This window comes from Monodon monoceros, unplaced genomic scaffold (genome assembly GCF_005190385.1).
Source record: "Monodon monoceros isolate NGI ecotype Baffin Bay Population unplaced genomic scaffold, NGI_Narwhal_1 Super_Scaffold_2, whole genome shotgun sequence".
NCBI classification, from domain to species: Eukaryota; Metazoa; Chordata; class Mammalia; order Artiodactyla; family Monodontidae; genus Monodon; species Monodon monoceros.
In genome coordinates, this window is record NW_021703776.1 from 63,806,752 (window position 1) to 63,823,314 (window position 16,563).

A 16,563-nucleotide genomic window follows, 5' to 3' on the forward strand; every position below is an offset into this window, starting at 1 on the left:
TTTTGTTTCGTTTTGTTTTTAATTTATTTGGTTGTGCCAGGTCTTAGTTGTGGCAGGTGGGCTACTTAGCTGCGGCTCGCCAGCTCCTTAGTTGCAGCTTGCCGGCTTCTCAGTTGTGGCTTGCCAGCTCCTTAGTTGCAGCATGTGAACTCTTAGTTGCGGCATGCATGTGGGATCTAGTTCCCTGACCAGGGATCGAACCTGGGCCCCCTGCATTGGGAGCACAGAGTTTTATCCCCTGTGCCACCAGGGGAGCCCCTGAACTTGAATTTTATTTATTTATTTATTTATTTTCGGTACGCAGGCCTCTCACTGTTGTGGCCTCTCCCGTTGTGGAGCACAGGCTCCAGACGTGCAGGCTCAGCGGCCATGGCTCACGGGCCCAGCCACTCTGCGGCATGTGGGATCTTCCCGGACCGGGGCACGAACCTGTGTCCCCTGCATCAGCAGGCGGACTCTCAACCACTGCACCACCAGGGAAGCCCCCGAACTTGAATTTTTAAATGGTGTTTTTACAAACTTTTTGAATGTTGACACTTTGAAAAAAGTGTCACTTAGTGAGTTTTATATAGTTTTTTTCCCTTAGAAATATATATATGTATGTGTATTTAATAAATACTTGTCATTTGCCCTCTAGTCATTTTACTTATTTTGCTGTAGGCTTTGAGGTTAAATAGTCTTTTCCCTCTAATTTGGGTTTATCTTCTAGAAATTCTAAAAAGGACTTTCCATTGTGTAAAAAAAACATTTAAAAACTAAATTTGTTGGAAAAGATGACCTGAAATAAAACTAAATGGACAGAGGAAAAATTTCAACCGGAATGTAATCTACTGTGAAATAAGTGTTTTCTGCTGTTGACATTTTGTATGCTTCTGAAATTTGTATTCTAATTTAAAAGGGCGGAAAGATTTTATCGGGGCTTTAATAAAGGTTACATTTAAAGTTTGATTTTTTTTTAACTGATTTAAATGTACTTCAGCCCTGTTGTTTTATATTTGAGAAGCTGACTTCCCCAATTTCCTTGTCACGGCTATTTTCAAGCATCTTTCTCTTTAAAAGTTGAAATAATATAATGTTCTGCAAATGTTGTTTTAAGTGTAAAATCTTGTTAACTTGGATTTTGATTTTAATATTTTATATTAAATGCTCTTATGATTTATTAAAATTTTAGATTAACTGATTCTGTCACCAGCTTAATGAGGTGGTAGTGGTGGTAATTTAAATTTGTCATGAGTATAATCTGGAAGGTGAACTCTAAAAATTTACAAATCTGAGATTGATTGACTGGCCCATGGCTTTTATCTTTAGTGTCATGATGTAATGATTGATGAAACAATCAAAACTTAAATTTTTTCTCAGAAATCGAAAGGTTTTTCAGTTAGCACTAGTGAGGTAAGGGTGCTATTTACAGATAAATATAGTGTTATTCCAGACACACACTCTTTTCTGAAGTTTTTTCTGTAGTGTTCTGTGAATGCCAAGATCAAAATTCAGAGGATTTAAGACGAGAATTAGACTTGGAGGTAGCTATCTTATTTCTCTGTATCTGCCTTCCTGCCTCCTTACCCCATCTTTCTGCCAGTCAGCGTCACTACCACAAAGAAGTATATAGTATTATTTGTTAGTGAAAAGGAATACCTCATTAGTCTCTGGACCCCCAATACGCCCAACATTGTATATATATTAAACTATAGTACTCTTAAGAGAACCCTAAGAAGGGCTTTCTCTTTATTTTAAAATATTAGTCAATACAATTTATAATGAAATTAGATCTTTATTCCATTTTCCTCATGTTTTATAAAAGTTAAGGAACACCACATTTCTGTGCAAAATATTGCTGTTACCTTCATTTATTTTTGTAGAATATTAATTTTTAGTCTATAATGTATTCTAGATGTGAGGAATAGCAGGTTTTTATTTAAAGTTATTCAAAGATGTAAGGAAAATGACAGCAACTTACTTTTTAGTCAACAGATATTGGATACCTTCTCAAGTATTGACACTGTATTAGATATAAGAGATACAGATGAATGAGACAAAGGCCTTGCTTTTGAGGATCTTCTAGTGAGAAGATGGGAAAACTAAATACATAAGTAAGCGGTTACTATGTGGCAAATTGAGTGTTGTGATCCCTTAGAAAGATGCCTAGTCTTAGGTTAGAGAAGAATTCCCAGAGGAAATGAGGATAGTAAGCTAGGTCCTAAAGGATGACTAGGAATTAGGCAAGCCAAGTAGAAGGGGGATGGGAATGGAGTGTGTTCCAGGCAAAGGCAGTAGTAGCCTATGGCCAGAGATCAAAGTATGGTGCTTTTAAGGAATTGTGAGAAGTTCAAAAAGGCTGGCACGTTGGAAGTAGGAGGTAGCAAAAATGCTAAGGGATGCTAAGAGATGAGGACAGCTGGAGAGGCTATGTTTTCACAGGGCTTGTAGGCCACACTAGCTAAGGAATCTGGCTTTAGTAAGGTTTTTAGTCAAGGAATGACCTGATGATCAGATTTGGATTTTAGAAAAACCATTCTGACTGCAGTGTGCATGGTTTGGAGAGATAGATTCTTGTCATTATCCATACCAAAAGTATACTTTGGTGGCCTGAATCAAAGTAATGGAAATGGAGATAAATATATAAATATCTTTATATTTGTTCAGCAGGTCCTGGGGAATCTTTGGAATTGAGGATTAGAGGAAGGAGGAATTCTGGGTTTCAGACTTGAGTAATTGGGTGGATTGTAGTGCTGTTCACTGAGATAGAAAGCACAGAAGGGGAGGGAAAACGTGGGGGCTCAGATGAGCTTTTGATTTTGAGGTGCCAAAATGGGATATCCGAGTAGTATTTCCACTGGGTGGACACAAGCCTGGAACACAGGAGTGAGATCTGAGCTGGGTATAAAGACTCGGGAGTCATTGACCCATAGAGGATAATAGAAGTCATTGTAGTTAATGATAAGCTTACAGAATGCAGAGTGAGAAGAGAAGACCTTCTAGAGAATTCTGAGGAATGTATGTATTAAGGAGACTAGCTTACAAAGAGGATCCTGAAAATTACCCTAAGTGAACAGCTTGTGAGGGAGTAATGTCAATGTTGCATAATGGGCAAATTAAAAAATACTGGTACACACCACAGTATTTATGAGTTGGCTGCTGCTAATTAATTTGCAGCATGGTAGTATTTGGTGACCTTCTTGAAAGTATAATGGCAAAGTGGAGGCAGCAGTTAGAGTGTAATAGGTAAAAGGGATGAAGAAGATTCTCTTTTGAGCCTCTTCTCTGAGAAATATAGTTGGTAGCAAGAAGTGAAGGAGGACTAAATTTTTCATTTAAAAACAAAACAAAGATTTCCCAAGTTTTGAGTAGTAAATGTAGAGACTGCTGTAGGAAAGCCTATTAGGAGCCTTCCTGGTTTTTCTAATTCCTCTTTAGGGCCCAAACCCTATGACCAGGGTGTTAAAGGACAGGAGTCAAAGCCTTCTTAGCCACTCCAATGCTTCTTGAAATCCTGTTCTTCCTAACTGTTGCTGGCCCAATACACCTTCAGGGAGTGTTTCTGATGAGTAAGTAAAGTAGTTCCAATGTATGTAATTTAACGTTGGGATGTGAAGAATCTCTTCTCCCAAACTGATCAATCCAGTCATATTAAATATTGTGTATTTCAGACTTAAACCATTGGATATTGAGTTTATGAAGCGTTTGCATGAAAAAGTGAATATCATTCCACTTATTGCCAAAGCAGACACACTCACACCAGAGGAGTGCCAACAGTTTAAGAAACAGGTAAGTAGAATGAGTTTGAACTCTTGGGTTTCTAATATCATTCATGTAATTTGTAGTTTTTCATATTTTCAGTATAATGTGTTACAGTGTATTCCTCTTGCTACTTTACTATATGGTTGTTTACAGTGTATTAAAAATAACTCTTGAAAATAGTCTTCTGCTTTAGTTTTCTCCTAGGAGCCCATAAGTATTATCATATGCCCTTATCCTTTCAATTTAAATAGGCTATTTTAGATGTTTCCGTATAGCTTCCACCAGCACCCCTCCCACACCCTTTAGAATTACTTTCCTAGACTGAATTCCCAGGAACAGGATTACTTTTTGAAAGGGTATGATTATTTTATCTCCCTCCCCCACCTACCCATTTTGTCATGGTGCTTTCCCAATAAAACAGTCAAATTCGTTTTATAACGGGTATATTTGTTCCAATGTCTTGCCAGCATTGTTTGTCATTTTTATTTTTAAAACTTTTTTGGAATAAAGTGGTACCTAATTTGTTTTAATTTAATTTTCCAGAAAAGCTGAACACTTTAAAGCAGGGGTTTATTTTTCCCTCATTGTTGTGTTTGGTTTATTATATATTATATTTTATGAAATGTAGGGTCAGTTTCTGGAACTATTGTACTTTCCTATTCCACTTTCCTATTCCAATTTCCTATTCCAATTTCCTATTTTTAAGTTTTAGGCCAGTTTTCTGTCTTTTAAACTGCGGCTATGTTGTATAATATTTTTAAATAGATGTTAGAGTTAATTATCTCTTATTGTCCTTATAGTCCCCTTTGTAACAAGATACTTTGGTTCTTCACCTTTTTCAGTATGAATTTTAGAATAACTTGAAACTTTTACAAAAACAAAAGCCTGTGGAAATTTGCTTTGAAATTGTGTTAAATCTGTATAAATTTTGATAATGTTTTAGTGTATCATTTTTACTACATATATCTGTTATTTCTACCAGGAGTATATGTTTTTATTTTACGCTTATTCACTCCATTTTTATTTTGTAATGTGCTGTTTCTAAGTTCAAATACTAATCATATAATAACATTTCTCCTCTTCTGTCTTGATTTGTATGTATCTTGATTTGTATTTGTTCTAAGAACTAAGAGATAAAGACGAATAAGCAATGATCTCTACTTCCGGATTGGTCACATTGTAGGGTTGTACAATTTTCTTTTCTTCGTTTATGCTTTTAAAAAACTTTTTTAAAAATAAATTTATTTTATTTACTTTTGGCTGTGTTGGGTCTTTGTTGCTGCACATGGGCTTTCTCTAGTTGCAGCAAGCGGGGGCTACTCTTTTTTTTTTTTTTTGTGGTATGCGGGCCCCTCACTGCCGTGGCCTCTCCCGCCGTGGAGCACAGGCTCTGGACGCGCAGGCCCAGCGGCCACGGCTCACGGGCCTAGCCGCTCCGCGGCATGTGGGATCTTCCCGGACCGGGGCACAAACCCGTGTCCCCTGCATTGGCAGGTGGACTCTCAACCACTGCGCCACCAGGGAAGCCGGGGGGCTACTCTTCGTTGCAGTGCACGGGCTTCTCATTGTGGTGGCTTCTCTTGTTGCAGAGCATGGGGTCTAGGGCATGCAGGGTCAGTAGTTGTGGCTCGTGGGCTCTAGAGCGCAGGCTCAGTAGTTGTGGCGCATGGACTTAGTTGCTCCGCGGCATGTGGGATCTTCCCAGACCAGGGCTTGAACCCGTGTCCCCTGCATCGGCAGGTGGACTCTCAACCACTGCGCCACCAGGGAAGCCCTAAAAAACGTTTTTAACCAAGGGTGTTTATCAGAGTCGTCTAGAGAACTTTTTCAAAATGAGTTACTGGAGCATATTTCTACCAGTTGGTTCTGTAGGTTAAGATAGGGCTTTTGTATTCATTATTTTGAAGATGCTCACTCAGGCCATTTTAATATACAACCTCTGACTAAGAACCACTGCTCCTAGAGCTAGCTGCTAGTGTTCCTTTCTTCTTCTAGTCATGTATTTGACATCTCATCGTTTATCTTCTTGGGTTTTTTTGTATATAGACATATGTAACTCAATTGTAAAAAATATGTGGTCCTATTTTTCTCAGTGGCAGTTTTACTTCTGTCTGGTTTAGTAACTGTGTTGCACATTTTGTTTAGGTTCCCTTTACTGCTGCTGGGGACCCCGGCAGTGAGAGAAGCGCTGAACTACCAGTACAGGCAGGGAGCTAGCTATAGGTATATTAGCCATCAGTTTGTTATGAGTTTGAATTGGGTAGGTATTCAACATTATTTAGATGTCTGTATTCTTATTAGAATTTGGAGTGATTTTGGACAAGATAATTTAATTTGAACTAGGTCATTCTGATGTTATTAATAAGTTTGTCTTTCTTTTTTCTGCACTCTCATTGATTATTATTATAAACTCATTAGCTTCTTAATTTCCAGGGCATGTTTTCTCCCTGTGTGCTTGCTTGATCTTATATGTGTTGCTCCTTGATTTGTGTGCATGCACATGTACATGCAAGGATATTTTCTGATAAGTGTGCACTTTGTTTTTCCTGGAGCCAATGCTATACTTAATTTTCCTTACCTTTGCTAAATTCTACTAAAAATTTTAGGTGAGTTTAAGCTTTGTTGATTTAGATGAATAAAACAGTTGGTAAGAGTTTATCTAGAGGAAGTATCTCAGTCATTATAAATAAATGACCTAAAGCCATTAGAGTAGAAATCAGCTAGAGAAATCCCTTTCTGGGTTCTTACATCATTTTTAGAACTCTTTTGGTTATAACCATATGACTTTTAACACTTCTGCAGTAATTGGATTTTGAGAATGGTACTTTTATATATCAACTTTATGGTTAAAAAAAAGACTAGCATAGTACTTTGGTTTTAGATGACATTTTGCATCATTGAAAAACAGTAAAGGAACTGGAACTGAGGACTCAGGAGTTTAAGAAGAGTATAATAAAAATAATGCTACTTTACTAAAATTATGTGTGATGCTCTTTTGCTGACTTCCTCTTTCATTTTAGATAATGAAAGAAATCCAAGAACATAAAATTAAAATATATGAATTCCCAGAGACAGATGATGAAGAAGAAAATAAGCTTGTTAAAAAGATAAAGGTAGGTTCATTCCCATACATATACTAAAATGTTTTAGGGACTTAAAAATACTATAATAGCTGCTGGAAAGACCAAAAATATCAGTGTTTTTAAACAGTTGACTTACAAACTAAATAGAGAGGTTATTCAGTATTGAATTCAACTTTATGATTAACTTTGTTGTTTGGCTATTATGTATCATAAAGCATTGTATGGAATAGAGAGATGAATAATGTAATTCTTGTCTTCATGTGGTTTTCAGTTAACTGATTTGATATTTTGTAATTTTCCCCCTAAAAACAGGTAATGGGAAAGAAAAGGGGGGCGTAATAAGAAGGGAAAGGATTTGTTCTTAAGCACTGTTATGCTTAATCTTTGTTTTAAGACCAAAAATATGTTTTCTTTTGTCCTTTCATAAGAATCAACCAAAAATCTATACCGACATAATTTTCTGTATTTTTAAATTATAGTGGTTTCCTAAGTACCCTGGACCTAAAAATGATGTACTGACTAATGGCATTCTCTGCCTCCAGGGCTGTTAGGGTTGGTTTGTGATCAGGTAGGCAAGCTAGCCACAAGCCTCATTTTTTTCCTCTAACTGCTAATATATTTTTTATCCTTTTTAATTTTTCCAATATGGGGCAGCTTCTTTTTGGAATGATGTTTTAACAAATAATTTGATCAGCATATGCCTTAGTATTCTTAAATTTTCAGTGAAAATATTTTATTTATTGTTTACATTGGTGACAATACCATATAATGGCATTTTACTAAATAGTAATTGAATGGCCTATAAAAATGAATGCAGAAACTGTCGGGGTAATAATTGTTTTTGCTTATCTGTTGAGTAATGTAACTTCTTTATTCTTGAATTTGTGAGGACTACAGAGATATATTTGAACAAGAGTACTTTGTTTTATAGGACCGTTTACCTCTTGCTGTGGTAGGTAGTAATACTATCATTGAAGTTAATGGCAAAAGGGTCAGAGGAAGGCAGTATCCTTGGGGTGTTGCTGAAGGTAAGGTTTTCTTCAGTGAATGGCTTTCTATAAGATCTCACAAATGTGATTAAAAATATTTGTATTTATAGTAAGTAGTATGATATGCATACTGCATTGATACAGTCTAGATTTTCAAAGATAGTTCTGAATTCAGTTTCATTGAGTCTCATTTCCTCAAGTTTCTCAGACCTTGTGTCCTACTAAGTCAGGCAAGTACGTGTTAAATCTTAACGGTGTAGTACTTTAGAAGCCACTTGTCAGTACCCACCCTCCCACCTCTGCCTCACCATTAAGTCTATTCCTGTTTTTTTGTTTGAAAACTCTTACAATGCAGGAGTTCTTTACGTGGGGACCAAAGATTGCTTCCAAGGGATCTAATAAACCTTCTGAAATTGAGAACAATTTTGGAAAAGGCCTGTCACTTTTATCTGAGTCTCAGATGGGTCTGGGACCCTCAAGAATGAGAACTGTCAGAAGCTCAATTAAAACATTCACAGTTTCTTTTCCTCAGGACAGAAGTCACCTTTTTTGGCATTACATCTTTAGAGCAAAAAGATTTCATTATTAAGAGATCCTCTACTAATTTTTTAAGGAGTGTTAAACAACAATAAAATCTTAGTTATAGCATCAGTTCTCAACAAGGCCTTCTTGGCAATAGACATGTTTCCCCAAATTTGTGTTTATTATACTGGTTTTACTAATATTTAATCTTCTGTATTATAGTAACTTGGAATCAAGATTTGAGTCATGATTGTTCTCTTTGTTGGTATTACTTTGAAAAATTCTGTAATTTTTAGAATATTTTCCAAGTTAGTCATTATCAATGACTTTCCCGACCAGTGATACTGTGCTCATTCCCAGCTCTGTCATCGCCGTGTAACCTTCAGTTGCTGAGCTGAGGCTTTAGAACTAGTACAGCCCTTAGAAATACGCACAGAAGAAATTGCTTTGTATCTTTAGTTTTAGGTACCTCCCCCACCAAAGAGTGTTCTTTTAGTGATACGTTTTTAAAAAATAAAGAACCTTAATGTTCTTGGCTCAAGTTTTCATTTTAGTTACCTCAGGGAAGTTTTTCTAAAGTGATCCCCTGCTCATCCCCAACACTGAACTTTTAAAATGCATTTTATTATGGAATAAATACATTTTCAACCAATAAAGAGAAATATATGATGTCCTCTTTCAAAATGTCAAAATTGTTTGCTTTTGGAGAGCTCATTTGTTAGGTTTATATTTTATCATTGAGGATTAAACTACAATAAAGTAATATAGCACAGTCGTCTGATGTGCCCTTAAATTAAGTACTATGTTACAGTGTTAAATCTTAATGAAAAATTGATCTAAGCTATTTTGCATATTCTCTCATTGTTGTTAACACCCAGTTTCCTCTGAAAAGACTGGGTTTAGTGGAAATAATGTATGTGACCTATTTTTTTTTTTATAGTTGAAAATGGTGAACATTGTGATTTTACAATTCTAAGAAATATGTTGATAAGGTAAGTGTGAGTAATGATGAAAATAACATAAATTTTTTCTTCCCCTAAATAAAATTAGAGTAAGACAGATTTAACTTTTTGTCTTGTATAAATTTAGCTAATTTAAAGTGGTATCTTCGTTCTAGCCCTGAAGTAAGCACTGCAGTAAGCACTGCATAGAGACAACTTGGGTTATTTTGCCAAGGTTTTGAAGTCAAGAGCAAAAATACAAAATAGGCTGTGTGGCTAGGGATATATAGGAAAATGGGTCTCTTGATCATTATACTTTGTGTTAAGGTTTAATACTGAAAGAGGTATGGAAAGTGGAAAGGAAAAGGCTTTTGCTCTTCTTTAATGTGGAAACTGTGGAAGGGAGGGCTAAGTTTTGGGTCAAAAACTTGACTTTGAGTATTTAAAAATACATAGCTTGGTAGCTGGTGAGTGGAGCGTTTTTGTTACTGGAACACTGTGAACAAAACTGATCTTCCTCCCAGGAGGGAAAACATTACTCCTAAATTGTACCTTGTGCACCTGATGAAAGAGAAGGAAAGCATGTGAGAACAGGACGTTGAGGTTTTTCTGATTAGAGGACCAGGACCTGAATTGGAAAATCAGTAGCAGAGAGGGAAATCCTGAAGAAAAAGTTGAAAAGAACCAGAGACATTAGTGGGCAAGGAACAGAAAGGGGATCAAAATGAACCTCAGTGTTTTCATGCTGAGATAAATTCCTTTCTCATGCCATTTCATACCCTTTTGCTACTTCTCTCCTCTCTCATCTTGCTTGCTTCTCCAGACCCTCACTATGTACTATTCTCTTCAACCTCCAGTTTTAGATGGTCATCTTAAGTTGGTGTCTCTTCATTTTCATACTATTCACTTTCCCAAAACACAGGAATCTCTTGAGCTATGTTGAAGTAGTAACATGCATATTGATAATTGGAAATCATGGAACAAGAATAAGATCATTCTTAAAAGTGGGGGAAAATATGAGTCAAACTGCTACCTCAAGAAATATACAAGAGATGAAAGTGAATTTTGAAGTCAAAGAGATTGCCATGTAATTGGTTTTTCTCAAAAGACCTCATGACGGGGTGTTTTGGTAGAAAGTGGATGACGGAGTTAATTCAGCCATTGGGGTTGCCATGCCTCACACAGTGGGAGAAGAGCAAATGCATATGAAAGGGTGGTCATCTCTTGATTTTGAGAATACAACACTTCAGGTTCTGTTACGAACTCTTTCCTTTCACTTCCATTTTTAAGATGTGACTTCAGAAGAACTAATAATCTCTTATTATATATGTAAGGAATGTTTCATAAGTGTTAATTGCCAGTATTCCCTCTGATTTTATTTTCTTCAATTTTAAATCTGTGCTACTTGCCTAGTGCCTGAGACAATGATATTCTATAAGTTTGTCTTATGTGTTTTTTGTTTTGTTTTTTGGTTTTTTTTTTTGCGGGCCTCTCACTGTTGTGGCCTCTCCTGCTGCGGAGCACGGGCTCCGGATGTGCAGGCTCAGCTGCCATGGCTCATGGGCCCAGCCGCTCCACGGCATGTGGGATCCTCCTGGACCAGGGCATGAACCCGTGTTCCCTGCATCGGCAGGCGGACCCTCAACCACTGCGCCACCAGGGAAGCCCATCTTATGTGTTTTTTAAATATGCAATCAATAATTGCCTATATACCTAAAATACTATAGACAAAAAGGCTAGTTACTGAGTCAGAAGCTAGACTTTGAACATTTGAAGGTACACAGTGACATCTGGTGAGTGGGACTCACTAGTATGGAAGCATTATAAGCAGGAAGGACCATTCCTGCAGGAAGATTTAGTACAGGAAAGCAACAGGACAATCATACATATGTATGAAAATATAAAAAATTCTAAAATTATGTAATATATAAGTAGATGTGTGCTGTGATGAGGTTGCTTAGATGTATTAAAGAAACTCAGAGTAAGTGGTAAGTGGTATGTTATCATGGAGTGGGTCAGATAGGAAGAGATTCATGGAAATAGATGCCTTAAGATGGATTAGGATAAATACAGTCATTAAATGTTTATTTGTGGGATTGGGAGTGGTCCTACTTAACATTTTTAACAAGTAGGATGAAGATATTGGCTTCAGCTCCTTGAGGGAGATGATTAGGCAAATTTGCTTAATAAAAAATTCATTTATTTGTTAAATTTGTTTTAGCACACTTGTTTTTCTTTCCTAAGGCATAAATGTTCACTTATGCTAGATGTTCATTTGGCTTCTTAACACAATTTTTCATTTATAGTCTTTGAGACGTGTAAAACATCCTTGATAAGTATGCTTTGAAAATGGTAAGCTTAGGAATATTTTACTTTATTGCTTTTCCTTTTAAGTTCGGAGGAGAGATGAGAAAGATGTATATATTATGTAGCTCATGTCTTTATGATAAAGGCACCTAGTGGATATTTAATAAATACATGAAGGAAATATCAATGCCAGTGTTCCATATGTCTGTAAGTTCCAAGTAATTGAAATCCTGCAGGTTAAATTTAGGAGTAGTGGTTGCTTCTAAGAAACACTCAAGTTCAAAGCTGTGTCACTTTACTAATTAAGAGAACTAGCTGTTGCAGGCAAACCAAGGAAGACAATGGAAAGAGGAAAACTTGATAAAAATAAGTTTCAGGGTGTGGCAGTGGACAGTGCAGAAATCAAATAGAGAAGGAAAACAAAAGGAGAGAAGAGAGTGCTTTGTTATCAGCAATAAGAAATGGAAAAGATAAATAAATTCCGGAAACTGTGGAGAAAACTATATTACTAATTATTTTCAGAGTGGAGGAACGGGTTGATTTTTAAAAGGATAAAGTAAAATATTTAAGTAAGTGGAAATAGAGATTTCTATATCCTGAAAAATACCAGAACCAGGTAATCATAAAGAAAGCTATTTTAGTAAAAGGGAAAAATATTTCACTATCTAAAATTTGATGACATTAACAAAAATAGTTTAACAACTAGTTAATAAGTCCACCTTATTTTTATTTTATACATCTTGTATTTCAGCTGCTAAAGTACTTTACCTCAGGTCCTTTAGTTATTTTTCAGTGATTCATTGATGAGATAATATTTAAAAATTACAAGAAGATTGTTTCATATTGGCACAGTTATTATTCTCTGCTTAGAGAAACTGATAACAGTAATTTTAGAAAGTCAACAGTGTTTATTATAACTCAGCTTCAAATCAGTTCTTTTTAAAGGGCCCATTATGTGCTATCTGTGGCAAGAGTACAAAAGGTGATGGCATGTTTTTTGTAAAAGGGAGTGTTTACAGTATAGTTGAAAACGTTATGTGGTGTCACCTATAACATATATTGGTACCAAAAAAATGACTGACCGCCAAGGAGAAAGTTGTCCTGGGTTAGAGTGGTTTGACTTCGAGACTGCAAAGAGAGCTTCCAAAGCAGTAGAATTCTGAAGTTTGAGAGTCAGTGACAAATTAACATGAACTATTCAGTCCCAGTCATTGGATATGCTAGGAGTAAGGAACTGTCTGACTTGACTGAAGTACAGAAGGATAGAGCTTTAGGTGTAACTCTAGTGGCCATAGAGAGGATATATTCATCAAGGGACAGAGCATAAAGGGAGATGAGGCTTGTGGAAAACACAGTCTTAGAAATAGGAGGAGTTAAACTATCAGAAAACTGCATGGAAATGTCCAATACTAGGTGAATCAGAGTAATTGAACATCACATTCTGTTTACAAAAGGGAAAGTAGTAGTAACTGTTTCCTGGATATCAGGAAGAATAAATACAGAGTAACACCTTTATGTTTGTCTCCCATAAGGGAATTTTGGTAAAGTGGTGGAGATGAAAGATGGGGGATTGCAGCTACAGGAATGAATGATGAGAAAAGGGAAGATCAAATGATACAGAATACTCCCACACCACGTATATCCAAAAACACTGCTGCATTGGTAAAGGATACCGTAGAGCAGCTCAGGGAGTCTTGTAGCATCTTGAAACATTAAGGAATGATGAAATTGTCTCATGTATTGTATAGTTGTCTCCTATGGATTGATTTTATGTATGATAGATATGCTATGAGCAGACATTCATTTAACCAAAATACCACATTTAATGGACAATTTGATTAAACAGAAATTTACTCAAAATTAAAATTCCCCAGTTTGCATCCAACTTGATATGTGATCTAAAGTGTCCCTATGTATTACCTGAATAAAAACTCAAATATTAATAATATTGCTAAAAGGAAAGCAATTTCTTTTGCTTTGTGAACTTTAGTAGGAGCTAATCTACTTTTCCTTCTCTAGTAAAATAAAATATATACTAAAAAGGTAAATACTCTTCTCTAGAAATGTCATTCTTTAGTAACTGCTTTGAGAGGATTTATGCTCCTAAACTTTCATCTGGAACCTAATTTTCCATTGGTGTCAAGTTAGCTCATTGTGTCTTACTCTGCCTTACATGTGAATGAAGACAGATGGATGCCATCTCCCTTAAGAATAGTCTTTTGCTCATTTTAAGTCTGAAATTTTTGTTTTACTAAAATTTTGAATTTACACCAAAGCTTTCTTAATAGAAGCAAACTCTTGATGTGTCATTTATTTATGACAGAACACACATGCAGGACTTGAAAGATGTCACTAATAATGTACACTATGAGAACTACCGGAGCAGAAAACTGGCAGCTGTGACTTACAATGGAGTTGATAATAACAAGAATAAAGGGCAGCTTACTAAGTAAGTATACATTGTTTCCTCCAGAAAAGGTATTGTTTATGTAGTAAATAATCATATTGTTTCATCAAATTCCTCTTGGCTACTCAATAGAAAATTGGGATAAAGTTCTTTAGGTACAACAGTCAAATTTATATTGTCAAGCTTTGTTTGTTGGAGGAAGTGTAGTTTTATAACCTTGTTCCTTAAGTGAAAGAGCCATGCATTCTCTTCTGGTCTTTGCCATCATCTTAATAACCTACATAACACATTTAATAGATCCCCAACTAGAAATCAAATAGCTCCTTCAGCATTTTTTTTTTTAAGGGAAGAGAACAGTTTCTACCAAGTAACCCTTAAACCCATTTTACTCTTTAAGATAAATATCCCATAGTCTCTTTAAAGAGACTAAACATAGAGCTTCTACCTTTTATTATGTCTTTTTAAAATAAACCATTTTGGAAGCAGAGTGTTTACTAGAAGATTATATAGAAATAAGGGACAGGACCAAACCAAAGGAACGTTTAATTATTGTAGTCTTGGTTACCTTTTCTATTGCTATTGTGTATTTCCAGGGAGTAAATTAGCTGGAGTTTGGATTTCTTCTGTTGGTTGGTAGAGTGGTGTGAGTGACTCCTGAGTGTATAGCTTCACCCACCCGAGCTAGTATCTTCAAGATGTGGTTTTATGATGGTGTAGGGAAAAGAGATGTGTGAGGAGGCTGGTGAGTTAGCTGGTATAGACTTGGTAACCATGTCTGTTCCCTGTTTTTCCTTTATTTGGGGTTGTTGAAGACCGTAAGTATTATGAAAACCATTTTAACAACGTATGTACATTTTTAGCCAGGTGTTATGTATTGCTATTATTAGAGGATAATCCTGAAGGATCATCTGCATAATAAATAATAAGGGAAGCAAGTTCTCAAAGTAGCAATACTGTGTTATAGTGGTCAGCATTCCTTATAATGGAAGAGAAAAATGTTCCTTTTTGCTTTTTTAGTTATGTCTCCACAGTGGCCCTAAATTCCATAAGAAAGTGCACAAAGCATTAATAATCATTGGCAGAGTCACAAGCAGTTCTCTTTTAAAACTGATCTTGGACCTAACTCTGTGTTTATTTTCTTCATGATGTTTGGGTTGTAGCCCCTAATCTCTTTCTTAATTTTGAATTTCTTCTTACACTATTATTAGCGTGCTTATTTGAGGAAATTTATTGATCAGTTTCTAGATTTTTGGCTTTAGAGATCTCCGGAGAGCAATTGCTTTTACTTTAAAATTTTAATTAATTAATTTATTTTTGGCTGCGTTGGGTCTTCGTTGCTGCACTCTGACTTTCTCTAGTTGCAGAGAGTGGGGGCTGCTCTTCGTTGCAGTGCGTGGGCTTCTCATTGTGGAGCATGGGCTCTCTAGTGCAGGCTCAGTAGTTGTGGTGCATGGGCTCTAGAGCGCAGGCTCAGTAGTTGTGGCGCACGGGCTGTAGAGCTCAGGCTGAGTAGTTGTGGTGCACGGGCTTAGTTGCTCCGCGGCATGTGAGATCTTCCCGAACGAGGGCTTGAACCTGAGTCCCCTGCGTTGGCAGGCAGATTCTTAACCACTGTGCCACCAGGGAAGTCCAAGAGTAATTGGTAAAAAGGTAAATTTCTAGACTCAGTCATTATCAAGAGATTCTGATTCAAGAGATGTGGGATGGGCCTGAGAGTTTGTATTTTTAATGAGCACCCTAGATGATTTTTTGTTTTTGAGGGGTTTTTTTTGGCTGTGCCGCACAGCACGTGGGATCTTAGTTCCCCAGCCAGGGATCGAACCCATGCCCCCTGCAGTGGAAGTGTGGAGTCCTAACCACTGGACCGCCAGGGAATCCACCACCCCTGTCCTTTTTTTTTAACCCTTGATGGTTTCGATATAGGTGATTAGTAACAAACGCATGCTTTGCAAAACACTGACTTCTAGGAATTTACTACTGCTATTTTAAAAATTGATGTTTTTTAATATTTAAAATACAAGATTCTACTTGAGGTAAGGTTCAGTGCATGAAAAAAGGCAACGTTTTTAATCTATTTCTTTTTTGCAGAATTTGTATCAAGCAACTCTTATTTAGCACAGAAATATAAAGATCCATCATAGTGAATATTGTTCATAAAATTGAATCCATTTTAAATGCATTTCACTAGTTTATGGACTTTTTAACTGTTTAAAAGAAAAACATACACAATTAAAGCCACTGGTAATTTTGTAATATGTTAAAGCGAAATGTATTGTCAGTACATATCTTTCATTAAATGCATACATTAAGTGTATGCACTTAATGTTCGATTTTTTTCTTTTAAACATTTGTTAATGTGCTAGAAATAAGGATGTTTTTTTCCATAGTTTGAATTTAAGGCTTTTAAAATAGTGCTATTGGGATATTTTTTACTGTTGGATGCAGGTAAGGTAATTCAGAGAAAAATAGTGTTAAAATTCTTCTGCATATACAGAATTCTAGTGTGGATTACTTGAGTTAAACTATAACCCAGGTGAAAACATGAAAAGTAGGATTCTATTGGAAGTGTATTT

General features: G+C 36.2%; 1 protein-coding gene across 3 annotated transcripts in view; it reads left to right on the top strand.

The window, feature by feature from the left end:
- The window catches only part of SEPTIN7 (septin 7), a 102,805-nt gene that overhangs the window by 70,970 nt on the left and 15,272 nt on the right, over positions 1 to 16,563 (top strand). For all 3 annotated transcript variants that reach the window (XM_029233162.1, XM_029233161.1, XM_029233164.1), the window contains 5 exons: positions 3,651 to 3,768; positions 6,762 to 6,854; positions 7,756 to 7,852; positions 9,276 to 9,327; positions 13,907 to 14,032. In XM_029233162.1, coding sequence (XP_029088995.1) covers positions 3,651 to 3,768; positions 6,762 to 6,854; positions 7,756 to 7,852; positions 9,276 to 9,327; positions 13,907 to 14,032 — 486 coding nt within the window. The remainder of the gene's footprint in view (positions 1 to 3,650; positions 3,769 to 6,761; positions 6,855 to 7,755; positions 7,853 to 9,275; positions 9,328 to 13,906; positions 14,033 to 16,563) is intronic.